Consider the following 21,165-nt stretch of genomic DNA (forward strand, 5'->3'; position numbering starts at 1 on the left):
TATCCTGCTGCCTGCCTTAAAGATTTTCCTGCCTTGTGATCCTTCCCACAGTGAGTTGTAAGATTCCTTGTAAAACCAGCATAAAACCTATTTTCTGCTGAAGTCAGCCTAAGCTTCATCTCAAAGTAGGTGCAAAAGCTACCCCTTGAAAAGTTTCCAATTCTTTCTTCTTTCAAGCTCTTTGTAGGTTTTTTAGAATGTCTATCAATCACATTGGGCAATTGGGCATCCTTTCTGTTTTATTGGATATAATTTGTATCTCTGAGTCAGTGTCCTGTATCATTACACAACTGCAGACAGAGTTCATTAGATGTAAAATAAAGGGCAGAGCTCTCTATATATTTTACAGCAAATTAGTGTTTTATTGTTGGCACTTGCTGTTGATGCAGAGATGCAGGAGAAAATGAGGTGCTGAGGAGAATGCTCCATTAATTTTGCACTAGAAACTCTACTAGTTTGTTTATTATGGATTAATTGAAATATCTGGAGGTTGCTTTTAGTTCTCCTATCCGTCAGTTGTGTTCCTTAAAGAAACTGAAAGATTTAAAGTGAGAATAAATATCAAGACTGAAACTAAGTATTCATATAGGTATGGATTTAAGTGTTCTTTTAAAATAAATAAGATGGCAGCAATGCTTACCAGCATTAAATAGGAATAAATAAAAGGAAAGTTTCAAATTCTTTCAATTCAGAATTTTTTCAACAAAAGAGTTCATAGAATCAAACAAGAAGAATGAGTCATTACTAAAAGCTAAAATTGGGTTATCGTGAGTCTGAGAGGAGACTGTATCTTACAACAAAGTATGAAAATTATGCATTACTACAGAGTTGGGTTTTTTTACTCTAATATGCTCTTCCACACAAAATTGTCCAAGCTGTTAAAAATGAAGTGCTTTTATGAGGAACGTATTTGCTATTATCATACACAATATTCTAAATTTTAGTTCCTAATCACTGAATTACGTATACATGGGAACAAATACTTAGAGCATTTGTTGGCAGTGCAGAATGATTTGTGTATTACCTCTGTTCAGTCTGTTTTCTCTGAAAATCTCTATTTTCTTTTTCTCTCAGATGTATGGCATCTTCTTAATTAAACAAACTTCATAATGCTCAGTTTGAGTGATGACTACTGCTTTTTCATCCTACTCTATCCATAGTAGTGTTTCTGAAACAGCCTGCAGTCTCTCCTTACACAATGCCCTTTCTTTGATATACTTCTCACTTTTGAGTTCAGTTTTGATTGTTTATGTTTCGGGTTTGCTTTTTGAACAGGGAATAATTGTTCAAGTTTAATTTACTTAGTATGCTTATACTCATAATACTTTATGATCCCTTATTATGCAAGTTTCCAGCTGCACAGGAGTGATCCATATATTTGGAGCTATTGAGAAACTACAGATGCATATGAAAAAGGCATTTCCTTGCCATTCAGGAAAGGCACTGAATGCGATGCATTCAATATATGTGTTTGTCAGGCTTGGAATTAGAGTGCATGTGGCCATTCATGTGTTCAACCTGTCTGCAGGAGCTTATGTGTTTTGGGGAAATATGATAATTAAAACTGTATTTAACCAACATATTGGGAAAGACGGTTTTTCGATGCATGGTATTTTTCAAAAGAGACAAAATTGTGTTTATTCAGTATAATTAAATGCACTGAGGTATGTTTTTTCAAGGAAAATGCTTCATGCTATTCAAGGGTGAAAGAGCTTTCTTAGACCGAAGACACATTCTCAGGGACTATTCCTCTTTCCAATTTCAATGACAGCTGAACTGTGTTGAAAACACATTTTCAGTCATTGTACCTGTTTTTCAAAATGCAGATGATAAAATTTCTGGTGAGTATGACACTGTTTAAGATAAATTAATTATATTTATTTATATGTGCCAAAGTGACCCATTCTTTTTCTAAACATAGCCTATCTCATCTGATACTTGAAAAAGATCCTTGGCATGCTTTGCAGCCATGTGCTAGATTTTTTTTTTAACTTAAGTTCCAGAATTTGAACCCTGGCTGTCTAAAACCATTGCGTCCAGTATGTTCATAGGAAAGTCAGCCAGGGAAATTAAGTTTACATAAAAAAATTATTCTATCAACCTCTGCCAACACCTACCTTGCCCAATCTTATAAATGATCCAAACTTCCAGTTCTGCTCTCAGATTTTTCCAGATATTATCTAGTTCTGTTTATCTCCAAAAATACATCTATTGGCAAAACTTGTGCCTGCTTCTGTCTGTTTAAATAAGAACAAAGAAATACTAATATTATACAAACCTGTAGAGTCCTCTACTGATGACCACTGCCCCGTTGTTCGTTATTATTGCACTGGTGACATGTAAATCTACTGAAAATAGAGTAGGAAAATAAGGAGCCTACTGGACTTCCTCAGCAGAAAAGAGAGCACGGTATGTTATGTTCACAATAGTGCTTCAGAATGGAATATTTAGATATTAAAGGCAATGACACAGGAAGATCTTATTTCAAGCCACAGATCCTTTATCCTTAATATTGGCCAGATGTGTTACAGTATAGAAAGATTTCCTGGAAACAAGCAGAAGGATTTAGTGTACAAGGTGGTTTTAATATGAAGCAGCAAAGGTATTGGATTAGCTCTTGCAGTCAAAGTATTACTATCATAGGTGATAAAGAAATAGGGTGGATGAAGCCTGAATGCCTGTGAACAGCTTTTATTATTCCTGATTTCTTCTGACTTTTCACATTGGCAATTGTTAGATTGTCATACACATTTCTGCAAGTAGCTCTGGATGCTCTAAGTTTTCCTGTGTTTAGGAAGGAGTCCAAGGAGTAAATGTCAATCAGTGCTGTTAATTACAGAATTGTTTACTTTGGTTCAGGAGGTCCCTGAACCACAAGTGTGGGGTGACTAGGAGAAGGTGTCAGAGAGAAAAACATTATCTTGTACCACATTAATGTGATTTGCAAGATCAGGTTTGGTCTGTAGTCTGAAAGCTAAGATTCATTAGGCAACCTAGAGTGTAATAAGCTTTGTCTATAACATTCATGTCCAGATTTTATGGAGTATGTGCCCTCTCTTCGGTAACTCCTGAAAGAATGAACATTTCATTTAGGACCTTTGATCAGTGAGATGATTATGTGTGTACTTATGTCCTTTTGTATTCAGCTAAGTAGTCAGCCTTTGTTCAGCTTTAAATATCCTTATTTTGCACCCACAGCTTGATCAATGTCCTTCTAGGCTGTTGAACATTTTAGGAGAGATTAATGTGTTCCTTCCTGCAAGTAAACACCGTTTTCTAAGTTGTGCGTCTGCAACCAAATTCAGACAGATAACAGGGGTTATCTCTGTCTTGGAGTGAAGGAAGACATAATTGGAATATTCCATTGTACTGAAGAGAGTAACAGATATCACAAAGACTGCAGTTTTAAATATTGCAGCTTGCTACTTGTTCATTCTTTTTTATAATTTTAATAACTTATCTCTGATATATTGCCTGGCTTTTGAGAGTTTATAGTAATTGGAGATGACAAAGAACTGTTTTACCTGTTGAGCCTTATCATTTTGTCATTCCTCCCTAAGTAATTTCTAGATTGATGATGTCTAAATAATCTGACCTGAAAATCCATTCCATGTATTTATTAATATTTCTATAAGATGTGCTTCAAATTTTCTGCTTTGAGGATATTTCCCCTAATTTTAGTTTTCCAAAGCCCTTTGTCTTTTCTCCATGCTATCATAAAAAAATAAAAGGTTGACATTATCTGTCCCAGCATTCAGAACAGATGCTTCACTTAGGCCTTCCCAATATCTCTAAGTAGTATCCCTGACTTCTTCCAGTTCTCTTAATGGAATTTACTCAATTAATTCTAAAAAACTGCTTTGCTGATCTTCCTTAAATTTTATAATACACTGTACAATGTAAAAAAGCAATGAAAGCTGAAAATGGGAACCTAATCTGATGGGAACAGTGCCAGACAAATGCAGCTTTTCAGTATAATATTTTTTCAGGTATTGTAAGGTATTCAAACTTTGGTTTTAATACCTAAGTTCTCAGAAATCTGGGATTCAAAACAACTCAATTTTAGACTCATTTATGCACATGATTAGGATGCAGAGAGAGAGAGAGAGAGAGAGAGAGAAAGAGAGGTGTTTTCTTTTTGTATGGTTAATACTTTCTGCGGACATTTATAAATTGTGAGTCATTGGAAAGATAAACATTTAAAGAGAGCTGTGGTCTCAGGTTTGGAAAGATGATAAATACAGGTCATCATAAGCCTGCTCCTGCAAAGTATTAATCTTTTCGCTAAGCTGTGCCCATTCTCATAAGAGCACAGATCTCTTTTGCTTGGCGAGTTGACCTGCACAGAAAGAAGACTGAACTGTAACATAAAACTATGATAATAAATAAATATTGGATGAACTGCAACTGTTGTTATACTAGCTGAAGAGGTACAGAAATGACATCTTGATCAACACCCACCTAATATTTCATGTACTCATTTGTCAACTTGAACATGCCTCATTCCTCAGGAGTGCAACTTGCATATGATTCTCACTTAAAGCAATAGCATACACCATGGGAAAGTCATTTTGAATGGCAACAGGCTAAGAGAGTTTTACCAGGACACTGGTGTTAGGACCTATACTCGGATGCCATTCTATTTAATATTACACATAAAAACTGCGAATCTTGACTATGGTAAAGTTGTCATAAAAGTATAGTTCTTATTGGACTGATTTAATGTTAAAACTGTATCTATCAACCTTTCACTGTTAGCAGGCATGGCAAAAAAAAAAATAGCTTGCAGAATTAGTTGATCTTCAAAGCCTGTCCGTAGTCCCATTAATGAGGCTTACACATATGCGTGTGGTTTTGTCTAAGATCACTTACAGTCAGTCAGGACTTGCAATCAGCACAAATTATACATTGGGCCCCTTGTAGGAATTATGTTGAGAAAGTTACATCATCTCATCCACCATGCTGTATGTTCTGCCAGAGGTTATCTACACCAAACACAAAGTTCACATGGGTAGCTCGTTCCCACTTAGTAGAAGTTGTATATAAGGAATTGGTTGGATGGTCATATTCAGAGAGTAGTGGTCAGCGGCTTAGTGTCCAGATGGAGATCTGTAACAAATGGTGTCCCTCAGGGATCTGTATAGGGACCAGTGCTGTTTAATATCTTCATCAATGATATAGACAGCGAGATCAAATGTACCCTCAGCAAGCTTGCAGATCACACCAAGCTGAGTGGTGCAGCTGTCACACTGGGAGGACAGGATGTCATCCAGCGGGACATGGAGAGAACCTGGGGAAGTGGGCCTGTGTGAAGCTCAGAAAGTTCAGCAAGACCAAGTGCGAAGTCTTATACCTTGTGTCCAGTTCTGGAATTCTCAATATAAGAAGGATAGGGAACTGTTGGACGAGGTCCAGAGGAGGGCTACAAAGATGATTAGAGGGCCGGAGCACCTCTGTTATGAGGATACACTGAAAGAGTTGGAGTTGTTCAGCCTGGAGAAGAGAAGGCTCCAGGGTCACCTTACCCTTGCAGTACCTAAAGGGGGCTTACAAGAAAGCCAGAAAGGGACGTTTTACAGACATGTATTGACAAAATGAGTGGGAATGGCTATAAATTGGAGTGGAAGATTTAGACTAGACGTTAGGAATGTCTAACTATTCCATGATTCTATATTTGGTTTCCAGGATCAATGGTTTTGGCGAGTCAGAAACAACAGAGTGATGGATGGATACCCTATGCAGATTACTTACTTCTGGAGGGGACTACCACCCAGCATTGATGCTGTTTATGAAAACAACGAAGGCAATTTTGTCTTCTTTAAAGGTAAGAAAAGAAAGATCTTGTGTAATACTTTCAGCTGTGATGCTTTCTTGGAACGTATCTTGCTTATTTTTACTTACGATTTTTGAATGATGTTGCAAAATTGTAGCTAAATTAAGAGTATATGAGTTGTCCTTTCTGCCCTTCAGAGTATCAGATCATTTAGTCTTACATACTTATTTAATCTGAAACCTGTGATGTTAGGAGTTTCAGGTGGGAAAAAATAAATCTTTTTCATTGATGCGTACTTATTATTTTTAAAGAAGCATACACTCCAGAAATTACATTGTATGGATTAAATTGTTGCTAACCATTGTTTTCAAAGTTTCAATCTAGGCATCAGTGGTTCTTCAAAACTGTAGTTCTTGAACATGCATCAAATTTAGGTTTAATGAGAAAATTAGCCTATACATTTAATAAATACTCCTTTAGCAACAGAAGATCCCAACCGTGTAAAGTATGTTTTATAAGATAATGATTTGGGAAAGAGAGAAGAAACTGAATAGATATTTGAAAATATACTCAACTGTTTAGTGTTGTGAGCAATTCACTTGTGAATTCATTAGGAAAAGGTACACTTTTTAATGTTATATCAAAAAATAATTAATTTTTAGAAGTGGAGTCATTAACAGGGAGATAGAAATAATATTTCACTATGGAAATTATCATCATGGGAATGCTAAACTGGTAATGTTTAATAACATGCAGAAATGCTGCGTAACAGTACAATGAACATGAAGTTTATATTTTACCAATAAATAAATCATATTTTTATGTATGAATCCTAAGCAAAATTACATCCATGTAGTACATTTTCTATTTACATGACTTAGCATGGCATATGCTTTTACTTCTCTTGTCATAAAATAAACTTCATGTCATAAATACTTGGAATTGATAAGATCAGAAATCATGATCAAGATACCTCTAAATGTCCATCCCTTTCCTTGATTTATTTGGTCCATGAGGCATTAAAGAATACAAATATTCTGTAGATATTAATTTGCTCATCACTGCTACACAAAGCAAAGGAACCATCCTATGCATTTCAGACCTCTGCATTGTTTAGTTTTATACCAGCTTTCTTTTCCTCCCAGTAATCTCAAAATATATTTTATTGTTATTTAACTCTTCACCTGATGCTGACTAAATCATGTTAGGGTTTATAGGAATGGATTGATTCAGTAGTCTGTACGTTCCAGATAACAAAAAAAAAAACAGAGGAAGGAGAGGAATGTTAGTGTTTTCTACCTGGGAAATTAGTCTGGATTAAATTAAGGCAGCAGAAGCAATAGGATTATGATCTTAGAATACTTTCTTTCCTTCCTTATAATCCCCAGTTTATGCTCTCTGATTTCGGACCAACTAGTTTTGTGCCTTCTAGCTGATATCATATGATACTTGGATTTTCTGTTGCAGGGCTTTTTTCACCTGCTTTCTTTTCAACATTCCTTCCATTATTTTTCTAGTGACATGTGGATTGTCCCTGTGTTTGCCAAGGTCAAAATTCCTCACATTTTCTTGTGCAATTTTTCTGAATTTTTTCTCTGCCACTTCCTCTTCATGTTTTGCAATGTCTACCTGATAGTGCTTTTCTATCAGTGTAATTCACATTTTTTCTCCTACAGAAACAATCGGTTCAGCTGAGTCTTTTATATGTGTGTCCTTCAATATTCCTGTTAACCAAGAATCTCAGCTGACTTGTGGAACGTTATTACAGAAGTCTATATAAATAGACTGTAGTTAACAATCATTGTCTCATTTCTTCTGTTCCTCCACAAAATTTCTTCCTAGGAAAAGAGTATGTATTTTCCTCCCAAAGGTGCTAAAAATAGACAAGTTGATTTTAGAACATGTCATCCAGGTAATGTGCTTTACCAATCTAGAACTGGTCAAACCAAGTAAGCTCTAGAAGAAGCTTTAAATCTCAAGCCTGGTATACAGATACGTTCATGAAGTACGTATCTATACCAAGTTTTATGTCCATTATTCAGAGTAAAAATAGAAAAGATGGAAAAAAATTCCAGATCACTTCATTTTAAGGCGGGTCAGTTCTTCGTGGCAGAAAAGTGTGCCATTTGAGTGAAGACAGCACGTGTTTGGAGATTTTTAAATAAAGTCTCCAAAACTTCCCAAGATATCAGTACCATCTAATGTCCTGTTAAGTCTTGAATCTCTCGTGTGTGCTGTAGAAAAAGCTCAGTGTGTGAGTGTTCTGCCATCAGAACAGCCACTACTTCTTCTGTAGATGCTCAGAAGAAGGTTCCAGGTACACCCTCCATCTCCATTCCTATCTTTCACTCACTTTTGAGGCTTTTTTACTAGTGTGAAACAGGGCCTCCTGTGACTGACCAGGTCTTCACTTCTGCTGTCATACTTGTGGGGCAATATGTCCACACTTTCTGAGGAAGGTGAAGAAAGGAGTAAGCCAATTTATTCATCTGCAGCTACCATTGCTTAATTGTTACCTTGCTTCTCCTTACATATCTACACTGTTGTAAGTTCGGGATAAAAAATATTCTGTTATGCCAGTGACATTTTTAAGATGCACTAGGGACAGACTTTGTGAGTTGTCCTGGATTGAAATATTCTGTTTATCTGTTTAGAAATCCACAGATCTCATTTATTTTCAATAATACATGCTCTATGTGATTTGTTTCAATCCTTGTCGGCAATCATCAAATTTGAAACAATTTAAGTTGTAAACCAGGTTTAGATCTTTATTACTTTTAATTAGTATTATATTTTTCCTCCCTTTGTGTGTACAACTGGATCCATGATATTATTAGACTCCATCTTTACAGTAGCAGAAATATAGATTAATAAACGTATGAAAGTATTCTAAAACTAACATCTTTTTAAAGGAGAGCTATGTTGTAAAATATAAACCATATGCAAATGATACAAAATGGCAGCTCAGAATGGAACATTTATTTATGAACCTTTGAAATGTCTTTATAGCTTTGTTTTTGTTATGAGAAATGTAATTATCTTTAACTTGTGCTAACAAAATCTATCAATATATTTATAGCTGTTTGACATGGCCCACTGTGGAGCCTGTGAGGTCATGCATAATGTGCTATAGAAAACTGTGATGGCTATAGAAAATCAGGTGGAATCAATTTCAAGACTGTTGGATCAATTGGCTTCTTTGGTTTTGAAATTTTGTTGGTATTGATTTTTCTAAAAAACAATACAAATGTTAATTTTTATTTCCTTTTTATTACATTAATATTTATTTCTACAAGGAAAAACAGTTGTAAAAATTTAGTAATGTACATTTAGCACAAAATGATGACTGCTCATTTTGCATGGCTGGAGATACATAGCCTACCACCTTGTGCCTCAAAAAGTACAATCTGATGGACAGTTGCTTGAGAAAAGCAGATGTTTACGTTCTTGTTACTATTTTTATTGTGTTTTTTTAATGAGGAAGTGTGGATAGTAAAGTTTATTCTCTGTACCTGTGGGAATTTATACGGTGCTAAAAATGAAATTGTCGAGCCATCTGCACTGTTGAATGTTATGATAGACCAAATGTAGCAATAGAATGCCTGCTGTAAAACTCCTGCTACCAGTGCCACCATCATAACTTCCAATGACACTTATCCCACTGCTTAACAGTTTTATTTCAAAACAGACATTTACTATAGTGTCAGATCACGGAGCAGAAAAATGACAGAAACCTAATATGGGAAATAAAAAATGGGAAAAATAGGAAGCATAAACAGTAATTTGGGGTTACTAGTAAGAACACACTGGATCCTGGTTTGGAAGACCAAAATTAGGAGCAAGGGTGAGTGGAGAAAAAAACTCTTCAGAATTAGTTATAAAAAATTTTAACCAGTTTCAACTGAATACAGTTACTAAAGTTTTGAGAATTTGTCTCATCACTGTAACACTTATAGTGATTATATGCTACATTCCATGCAGGTCTTGCACTACGCACTAATGACATATAACATGAACAAAAACTTAGTTGCTGACAGCCCAGGAGCACAACTATGCAGCGTTCTGATTCTGCAAAGGAAGAGCTACGGTTGCTAAAAGCTGCATAATTGTTTGCAGTAGTCAGTAGGCAGTTAAATAGTCTGAAGACTATCTGGAGTATAATATTCGATATTTTAAGTGAAGCTTAGCAGTACAGATACCCTTTGTTTCCAGTATTTTTTTTAGAATGTTGAAGATATATGCTGAAAGACATCTGATAACTGCAGTCACAGTTCATCTGTCTCAATTGTTTCCCTGCAGTGATGATATTTAACAAAGCATTGCAAAAAAGTAAGACATTTTGACTTTTTTATCACTTGCTTCATTCTGCCTGTTATTATATTAGATTATACATGAGGGAATAAAAGCAGAGAGAGGAAACATTTTGAAGGTTGGCCAGACTTCATGAAACATGTGTTGTTTTATTCTTTCTGAGAATAACAAACCAACCAATGAGATCTTAGAAACAACTTTTTAAAATAAATACGGTGGTGATTTCTGCCAAGGGCATAGTTTAGGACTCTAAAGAAGCATTAATTATAAGAAGGATCAAACTGTAACTATTCTAGTTTTGTCACATATTCTTTATTTCTGTTATAATCACTATGAATTAACTGTATTGACTGTTCACTAGTAGAAGTGGATTGAGCTAAATGAAAGCATTCTAACAAGCATTCATTTTTAATACATTTTAAGATACTTTTATAAGTTGGAAATAAAAGGAGCTAATACTCATTACAGTCAGGCATCTTTTGCACTGATTTTCAGCTTTGACTCTTCCTAATATTTGGTGAAAGCTTCACAAAATACAACCCAACAAAACCAACAAGAAATCACTTAAAAACCACTGAAACAAACAAAAAAAAAAAATTAAGTGAAAACTGGCAGCCAGATGGAACATTTGGATTTCTTATATACAGTCCTTCCCATTAACAATCAACACAGTTATAGCAGACTAAACGTGTCTTCCAAAGCAAATGTCAAATACAATTCCTTCTGGTTAGAATCCATAGAAGTCTTGCTCACATATGTTAGAGTGATCAATGCCCCACTGTATCCATAAAATACAGTTAAATTTACCTTTTTTCCCTATTTACCCAGTAAGAGTTAGCTTCTTAGTGAGGAACTCTGTGAAGAATTCAATATCTTAAGTCTTGTATTCCCACATTTACGCTTTTGTACTACTTCAGTATATCTGAATATGCAACAAATATTTGGCTCAGTGGTGCTGTCACTTACCATGGTGTGTCGTCTACTGTTATTTATTTTGGTATGACCTGATCTTGTTAGTAGCTAAATTTGGCTAGTTGGGTATGGCTGATAATGATCTGTGCCTAACAATTGCTGTTACTTTTATTTGTTGTGAGGCACAGAGAAAGGTAGTGGCATTATATACATCGCAGCATATGCCTCTCAGTGCTGTGCAACAGCTGTCATTTTGAATGATCTTCTGAAACAGAAATGAGCTGGCTCAGTATCATTCACTGGATGCCATCTGTTGTTCACACCATAAGTACTGACTAGTAAGGTCCAAATGCATGTTTTCTCTTATTGTTGCATTTGAAACTGCCATTACCATCTGAAGCCTTCTGTGTCCAGTCATATGAATTGGATAAACCATGTCGGAGGAGGGACAATGAATGGTTGAAGATGCTCACTTCTGTTATGATAAAACCCTATAAGTGAAATCTGGAAGGAAGGTCAATGTTAGATTAACACAGACCTGTCCCAAGTCAACACAGACCTCAGCTTTCCATGACTGCACTTCATAGATCTCTGTGTCACTTTTATTTTTAGTAATTCAAATGTCTCTGTGCATTCTTATTCTTTGAGTCCTTTATTCCTTCACCTGGCAGTTGGGAGAAGACAAATTTGTTGAGCAAACTGTAGTGTCTGTGCTTGGAAGTGGTTGACAAGCAACTGTAAAGAACCTGATAAAATACTTTACTCTGGAAACATAGCATGGGAGGGACTGAAACTATATCCCCTCTCCTAATTAAAACTGTGATAAAATGAAAATATGCTTTAAATCAATACACTATAAACAGGGAGATTAAAAAAAAAACCCTCCCTTAAAGCAAACATTTATTACCTGTGAGGGATAGATAAAATACAAAACCAACTGCAAAGCAGCTCTCCGGATTTTCCTTCTTGGTGTCTCTGGCATACACCTTGATCCTAGGTCTTTGGGATAATATCACATTTCCTTATAAAATATTTGTATAGCATATTGCCTTAACCTAATAAATCTGTGTAACAGCTTGCCTAGCCTTACAGGTAAGTACAATGGCTAATACGAACAGCCATGATTTTATCTCTTAGGATCTCTTTCCAAATGTGTTTGAGCGAAATATGTTTTCTAACATTTACCTTTGTATTTTAAATATTTTAGTCATAAATAACAATGGGTAGCCAAAAGTGAAATATCTAGTATGCCGATTCAGTATATATGTTCATGGATCTTCTCTAGACTTTCCTGTGATGTAACTCAGAAGGGTCTACACAATTTCAGAGTATCATATTCTACTTCAGTGTTATTGCTAAAAATAGCAGTGCTTTTTGGAAACACAAGTGAAGGTATTGCTTTGAAGAGAAAATAAACACAGGTTCAAACACAATGGAACCTATAGTCTAGATCAGAGTGTCCCTGTGGCCTAGGTGACATAATGCAAGGAGAAGACAGTCCTCAAAGCAAGCTTTTCAGATAAGTACTGAGATGAAAATTCTGCTCCCTTTTCCCTGTTTCTAGGGGGCGTATGAGGATCTTTATTCCCTTTTTTTTCAGTCAAACCTGTCTGTTTTTGAAAGAGAAGTCTCTACTGAAAAAGTACAGATGAGAAGTGTATTTTGAAGAAGAATTAGAAGAAAGCAAACATGCAAAAAGGAGAAGATAGATGCAATAATAGGACAGGAGGCACAGTATGTTGGGAAGACCCTAATACAGAGCCTGGTGGACAGCACCATTATTGGGGAAAGTGTTAGATTAAAGGCTAATCTGAGATGATGAACCAGGTGAGATAATCATGGAAGTGTTCAGTGAGAAAGAGTTTGGCTAGGTAGCTAGAGTAAACTGATGCTGGGGAACTAGATTTGTGGGCTGGTGAGGTAAGCTATCCAGTTACAAGAGAGAGCACAGGAAGCGTCCTCTCCAAAAACAGGTGCAAAGCGGGGCTGTACTACAAAACACTGGCACAACTGCTGCTTCTGTAGACTTGCATCCCTATATATAGACAATATATTTAGCTAGTAATGGCGACCTTAGGGGTTCAACCACTGAGCATTGCTCTTCAGGAGGTAGTAGGCTGTTATTCATGTTTAAGACAGTTTAGGTAACCTGAGGTTTGTATAGACACTGTACCAGCACCGGCTGGAGTCATACCACTACTTCATATTTTTAGCATGTAATAAATCAGTTAGGTGCTTTTGTATGATTTCTCACCCACAAACAAAGTTCAATCTTACTGCCACTGGTACTGAAGACACTCCCCCGTTAATTTAGGAAACACAAGGTTTTCACTTGTTGGACTTCAGAGCCTCAGTTTGCTGTCATTAGGCCACATTAAAGAAAATATTATTTAAAAAAAAATACATGATCAATTCAGAAGTAATCTGTATGTCCTTCATAAGAAATTTAACTTCTTGATGAGGAGGAGAGTAAAAAGTAAAAAAAAAAAGGATATGGGCTCTATGCGGATAGGAATTACGTTTTTTATTTATTAATATGCTTTCTTACCTCATTTTGTCTTAAAATTCACTCTTGTTTCTTTGTGAACATAAATCTGTTGTGTAATATTGCTAATCTATTACATTATCAATCACAAAGCCTCTAGAGATTATTTCATTTCCATTCTGGGTTTGATCCCTGTATAGTTGGTATCAAAATATTCTGTAGGCTTACTGAATGACAGACGCTTTATAAATGCAATGATCTGTAAAGCATATTTAATTTTGCATTATCTGCAGGAATAGAACATTTTTTATTTCATTGTGTTTGGCAGAACCACTACAGCCCTTCAGGAGTCTTTCTTATTTCTTAGGAATGTATTAATTCTAAGAGTACTGAAGACTAACACACATATATGTATGTATATATATATGCTTTTGTACAGGTAACAAGTTCTGGGTTTTCAAGGACACTACCCTCCAGCCAGGTTATCCTCATGATTTGATAACACTTGGAAGTGGAATTCCTTCCCATGGCATTGATTCAGCAATTTGGTGGGAAGACGTTGGGAAAACTTACTTCTTCAAAGGAGATAGGTTGGTATACGAAATCTGCAAGGAAGCAATTCGGTGGATATCAGCTAAGAGTGTTAATATTTTCCTCTGTTTCTCAAAAAAAAAGAAGCCATTTAAACCATTCATTTTCTGTGGGGGAAATTAACTATTCCTGCAGAGAGGGTCATACTATTTTCACATTTCTAATAATCTAAATTATATTTGTGTGAATATATTGAAATAAATATATGCATATCCCATGGATAAGTTATGTTTGAGACATTAACAGGCAAGTCGCAGATGTGGCAAATTTAAACTTTAATATTCAAGTAACATAGTTATGTACACTCTTACCTGCTCTTTTTTATCCACATTTCTGAACCCTAGCACATAAGTAGGCAAGGCATGATCCAAAGCTTTTTAAGGTCAGTGAAAATTACTTCTCTGCTGCTATTTAAAAATGAAGTAAAAAAGGGAAATGACGACTGAACCAGGAAGCTAGAGAACAGCGTGAGCAGTGCCTTAGGAATTATTTTAAAATAGATCTTAAGGTTCCCTTCAGAAGGGATACTTATTTTTATGATTAATAAAGAATAGAAAAAAAAATGTGAAATCTGAGTTATTTTCCAGTCCTGAAAGAGTCTTGCACTAGTCACTTAGTGTCTCTGTGTCTTCATTTCCCTGTCTGTGAGAATAAGAGAAATAATATTTGTCTCCTTTGTAGAGATGCTAAAAGAACTCATTAATATTTGAAGCCCTGTAAGTTATCTACATGATAGATTTCACAGGTTTCCAGGATGTACTATGTTTGTTGTTCAATGTATCACCACGCAAATTCTGAGTAGTCAGAGCCAAATTATTCTTTGTTAGTAATTGTAATGTTTGTATTACTACTATTAAAATTATGATGACTGCTTTTGTTACTATGTGGTACTTAGGATTCTAAGACACTAATAATATTCATTAATAACTTAGGAAATTAATGCACATCACAGAATATGTTTAGCACACTGTAGTTGATAATTCTTTTATTAGTACTGTAATAGTGCACAATTATCACATTTTTTTCTTAAACCTTTTTTAAAAAATCTCCAAATCAGTGAGGAAAGTAGATAACTAAGTAAAATTTTTGTGGTGTTTGAAAGCTGTATCATTTCAAGTAGTTAATTTCTACAGTGAAGAAGAAAGCCACATAAATAATTTGCATCCCTTGGTTGAGAAAATTATTTTAAAAATCCAAGTTTATTTTCAGGTAATAATTTTCTTCCTCTGCACTCCTGGGAAAGTATGTACAGTGTGAATCTTATGTGATCTACACTTCCTTCAGGCTTTTATTAACACTGCCCCCTTTATATTTCCATGCAGAGACAGTTACTTAGAGTCAAGACTTTCCTAAAACATTAGTGGTAATAACAGAAGACAAAAAGAATTATCAGAGAAAATATCTGTGGATGGAGAACTTGTTCCTCAGAGCTAACAAGCACAGTGAAACTCAGCAGGGTATAAATGCAATACAGTATGTTAGAAAAAGATAGAACATGAGCCTTGCAGAGATAATTGAGCTCTTACAGGAAATTGACCACCAGTAGAAATAAACCCATACGCCACTAAGCTTCCCAATGTGTATTGTTTATATCACATTTTTTTCTTAATGTAAAGTTAGACTTGAATTCTCCTGCTGGTTTTAGTAGCATGTGTAAGTCTGCTCTAGGGGTGGATCTTTTCCTGAAGAAAGTGTAACATAAATGTAACTTCTCAGTAGCAGAAGGTATAAATGAAAGAGAAGGGAAAAGTTAGGCCAAGGTCAAAATAACAAAGTACGTCCTCCTTATGTAACTGAAGGGCCTATATACTTACTTTGTTTTGATAGTATTCTGTAGTTAATGAGCTCCAGGGCAGAGTCTAGACAGAGTTATATGTCACGGAATAGTGGTATGCATAAAAAAGTTAGACCAATAGAATAAAAGTCATCCAATATTGTCTATAAATTGAAAAAAAAGAACCCAAACCAGTAAGATGATTTAGAAGTCAAAACTGTAGATAGTATTGTAATACTCAGGTGTCTAAAGCAGCTCATGTAAGGATCATTGTAATTAAGATGTGAAATTATCAATTTAAAGACTAAAGATAATTCTTCCAAATAATTGTATGAAAACCCAAGGAAGAATAAAAAATTACTGCAGAAAGCATTTTCCCCCTCATTCCTCTCTTACCAGAACTGAGTAGTGGAGGACAAGATGATAACAGGTTTACTACATTCTTGACACATGGCCTTGTTTATGCTTCTTTCTGGTGTGACCAGATTTTATAGTTTAGAGTTTAAATGAATATTTTTTTCTTTATGAAGCTTAGTCATCCAACAGTTCAGAATATCGTTAAGTAAATGTCACAGAATGACCTCAGTTGGAAGGAAGCCACGAGCATCATCAAGTCCAACTCCTATCCCTGCATAGGTCAACCCTAAAATTTACACCATGTGCCTGAGTGCTATGTCCAAGTGCTTCTTCAGTATTGTTAGGCTTGGCACCATGACTCCTTCCCTGGGGAGCCTGTTCCAGCACTCCATCACCCTGTGAGTAAAGAACCTTTTCCTAATATCCAACCTAAACCTCCCCTGGCACATCTTCCTGCCATTTCCTCAGGTCCTACCACTGGTCACCGGAGAGAAGAGATCAGCTCCTGTTCTTCCTCCTTCCGTTGTAAGGAAGCAGTATGCTGCTATGAGGTCCCCCCTCAGTCTCCTTTTCTCCAGGCTGAATAGACCAAGTGACTTCAGCCGCTCCTCATACGACTTCCCCTCTAGACCCTTCACTAATTTTATGGCCCTTCTCTGGACACTCACCAGTAGCTTGATATTCTTTTTATGCTGTGGTGCCCAAAACGGCACACAATACTCAAGGTGCAAGCACACCAGTGTGGAGTAGAGCAAGACAATTATCTCCCTTGACCAGCTAGCCATGCCATGCTTGGTGCACACCAGGTTGGCCCTCTTGGCTACCAGGACACACTGTTTGCTCACATTCAACTTGCTGTCGACCAGAACCCCCAGATCTCTTTCCACAGAGCTGCTCTTCAGCCTCTCGCTTCCCAGTCTGTGTGTATATCCAGAGTTGTCCTCAAAGACTTGTTCTTCTAATGACAATTTTTGAAAATGCTAGAAGAACTATTTCCATCATGCAGCCTAGTGAAAAAAAAAAACGCGGAGGTTAGTAAAAGAAGGAGCTCAAAAATGTGAAAATGTTGGAAGACAAAACCAGAAAATGAATGAAAGTATTCAGGAAGGAAATAGGGTGCTGGGAAAGAAGGATATAGGAGAAGATAAGTAATTAAGAAGAAATAAGAGCGATAAAGAAGAATGCAGATAAAATTGGAGATTATAAAATAGAATATTAAGCTCAGCAAAGAGTAAGAATAAAGAAAAAGAGAAAAAGAGAACAGGCAAATGTGAAAAGAGAAAATGCAAACTAGGGATGAAGAAACAGTGTCAAAAGATGAGCAAGAACTGGTTGCAATAATATTGATATCAAAACTTTGTTTACTAATTCTTTATATTGTTTCTTTCTCCATGTAAGCTCTGCAAAATGTTAAATTTCAATGTAAAGAGCATTTCTATGTTGGCTGCTTACTGATATGTATGTGAGTAGATTAAGAAATTAGGCTATAAATGTAATTTATGCGTAAGAAAAAAAATAAATCCTAAAGTTTTTAATGTAACTTGCGAACTCTTAACCCACTTAAAATCCACTATTTTTTAATTTCATTGAAAGTTTAAAGCTAGAGAAATGCCCCACAGGAAGAAATACAGAGGAGTTTAGACATGAATTGATTAGAGTGTCTAAGTACCTTCGCAGAGACAAAATATCATCTACTTAAGGACTCTCTTATATGTCAGGAATGATCATAACAAGGATTTCTAAAAGCTGAGGTCAAATGAATTCACAATAGAAAAAAGGTCACATATCAATGACAGTGATATATTTTCAGGCCCTTGATGTCCTGAAAAGGAGAGTGGCTGTCTTTTTATGTAATTTTTCACAAGAACAAAATGGATTTTGGAGAAAAAAATCTACAGGATAACCATGCTCTAAGTTGATATGCTCTAAATAAGTGGAGCCAATCACAATATGAAATGACTCACCAAAATATTGTATCAAAATGCAGAAGTACTAGAGATACAGTATGCTAATCATTAGAACTAGCTTATAATAAGATATGTGCAGCAATTTAAGCAGCTGCACAAGTACAAAGAAGTTATCAATGTTCTCTATATGTGTATATAGAATCGTAAGTATAAATGCTTCTTATTTATACAGGTTGCTTAGAATTCACATGCTGAAGCATGCAAATTGGAGAAGGGCTGGTTGCCACAAAAGCAGGCTGAATTTTGTACTACACTTTATTTAATTATAATGGAATGAAAAGCTACTGTAGTACATACATATAAGAAGTTAAGATTGATGGGAGTATTTTAATCTGAATCTACTGTCATTTTTGTGATTAAAATGTTATCTACAACATTCATGTATCTTTTTTACATATGTTGCATCTCTCATTGTCACTATGCAGAAGTCCTAGGGATCAGAATTACTGCAATTATAAGTGATGTGCATGCTGATTTAGTTGTCAAAATGCAAAAATCTTTTATCTTCTTTCCCCTTACATGAAACAGTTGTCCAGTCAGCAAATAGATTTCTTTGTAATCTGGTAGTACGTTCAAAGAAGTCAAGTATCCCCATTTGTGACTAATGAATATAGCAAATATTAGAAGGAAAAAAAATATATAGTTACTCATCTGCTGTCTTACGAATGCTTTTTTCTTGGTGGACTGTTTGTTTTTTTCCTTTAAAAAAATTTTCAGGTACTGGAGATACAGTGAAGAAATGAGATCCATGGACCCTGGTTATCCCAAACCAATCACAATTTGGAAGGGTATCCCAGAATCTCCTCAGGGAGCATTTGTCCACAAAGAAAATGGTATGTAAATACATTTGTGTTTTAATGATTTACTAACACCTTTTATGTAAGATAAACCATGTTTCTGCATCATGGGCTCATGACATCTGCAGGATGTTAATACGAATTGCTGTAATCTGTATCAAGATGCATCCTCACATACAGGAACCTAGTGTCTCAGCTGGCCACACCTCCAAATGAACGAGAGCAGCCAAAATCTCATCCATCCTATGAGAATTCATTGCTACCCAGGGGCTGCTGGCAGGTTGCCAACATGCCCTCAGTTGCACAGGGTTTAGATCCCTTTGACAGAAATAAAAATATGCATTTGTCATCGCTTATCATTGCTGACGAATTGTTCCATGGCATTTATGATTTGTTTGTTAGTAGATTCTGACTTTATTCCGTTTTCCTCACAGACATCACATGTATATATTGCCATTTTATTTTAATTTCCTTTTAGAAAGCAGATAAAAAGATTGCTTTCCTAGTATAATAAATTTCAGTCTCTTATTTCAACCTCTAACTTGATTAAGTAATTCACCCTGGAAATGTTTGGGTTTTTTTTTTTTTCAGAAATATGTTTAATTGCTTCCTTGATTTGTCTCTGTTTTATCCAGAAGCAGAAACCCTCTCTGAATTCTGGCCTTCTGGCTAGACTGATTTTTTTTGTCCTGTTTTTATTTGATTTGTTTTTAATTGGAAAGTAGGTCAGTCAAGATGGTGTTCTGCATACATCACACTTAATAACTAACTGTACATAAACATATATGTGGACATGGACACAAACATTATGCATGCACAGAAAAACATAATGGATGTAACTTCTGCTTTCTCCTCTTTATTACTTCTTAAGTATATTTTTAAATACAAAAATGAATTTAACACACATATATATATCTGTATATATGTAGGGGGTTGGTTTTTTTCTGACCTTGATTGCATTGCCTGTAATAAATTTTCTGTACTGAGCTCAGGTACATGTGTCTTTTATTACAAATGAAAATTATCTTATTATAACACTCAGATCAGTGGGTTTGAAAGTACTGCAGGGACAGAACAATCATTCCTGAAGCAGAAAAGACTTGGCTACATCAAAGCCACTTCTCTTTTTTACCTCAGTGGCTTTGATAACCTGTCTGATCCTTTGAATGAGTAGGGTGGTAAAACATGACATGAAATCATAGAGGAGGGGAATGGAAAGAGGGCACTCTTGGGCTTCTCAGAAAGCTCAAAAGGGCAGAAAGAAGGACTGAAAATGGCACCATAAAGTTCCCCAAAAGACCACTAAGGCATTTTCCCTGAAATCAAGGAAACAGGCATCTTAAGAAACAGTTCATAACTCCACTGTTGTGTGTGAGAGGAAAGAAAGAAAAGCAGATGGAAGTAAGAAATACCGCAGCTTAGCTGGAAAGTTGATTACATTTTGCCTGAAACTGTTTTCCTTTCTGTGGCCAGCAGCAGAGCTGACAAGGAAGTTTTACCATATAACTTCATAAGGGAACACGCATGTCTTCCAGTTTTGTTTTAAAGAATATTTCCTTTTATTCTCTTTTCTCTCTATTGTGCAAGCCATGCAAATGAACAACTACAGTAAGTCTGATCATAAAGGGGTTGTCTTCACTGTCCACAAATATTTTGAGTAACTTTGCAGTAATATACTTAGGAAAGATGAGAAAAACACAGTTTCCTACTCTAGTCAGCATCCTGAGTCAGAGTACTATAAGTCTGGTAAGCTAAAGATAACATCTTTGAAACTCTCCCTGCTACTTCCCATATTGTGATTTAGTTTCTAAGGCTGTGGTAGAAACTTGTAGGAAGAAGTGAAGACAAAATTTCCTTTCTGTTTCTCTATGGCATCCGAGATCACACTAAATTCCTCAGATAGGAGAAATCATTCTATCACCTTGAAATCAGCATTGAAAATCTCGCCTCCCAGCTACAAATTCTGCGCGGATGGCGGGCCAAGTTTTAGAGAGAAGAAAGAGGAAAGGTAGCCTACTTTATTAGCCCATTGAGGGGGTTTTGCCTTGTGCTTTCTACAACTCCTGGTCCAAGTTTCTATTTGACATGTTACCAACTGCTAATCCCTTCCCTGCTGTTTGGATCAGGCATTGTGCTCACTACTCTGAGTGACTAACACTTGGAAAATTGTAAGAAGCAGCTCCTAAAGCAGGCTCAAT

At 35.8% G+C, this 21,165-nt stretch overlaps 1 protein-coding gene across 2 annotated transcripts in view; it reads left to right on the forward strand.

Annotated features, from left to right (window-relative positions):
• MMP16 (matrix metallopeptidase 16) overlaps positions 1 to 21,165 on the forward strand; it is a 185,562-nt gene that overhangs the window by 149,264 nt on the left and 15,133 nt on the right. For both annotated transcript variants that reach the window (XM_009558042.2, XM_054059412.1), the window contains 3 exons: positions 5,686 to 5,824; positions 13,921 to 14,071; positions 18,888 to 19,003. In XM_009558042.2, coding sequence (XP_009556337.2) covers positions 5,686 to 5,824; positions 13,921 to 14,071; positions 18,888 to 19,003 — 406 coding nt within the window. The remainder of the gene's footprint in view (positions 1 to 5,685; positions 5,825 to 13,920; positions 14,072 to 18,887; positions 19,004 to 21,165) is intronic.

This window comes from Cuculus canorus, chromosome 2 (genome assembly GCF_017976375.1).
Source record: "Cuculus canorus isolate bCucCan1 chromosome 2, bCucCan1.pri, whole genome shotgun sequence".
Classification (NCBI taxonomy): Eukaryota; Metazoa; Chordata; class Aves; order Cuculiformes; family Cuculidae; genus Cuculus; species Cuculus canorus.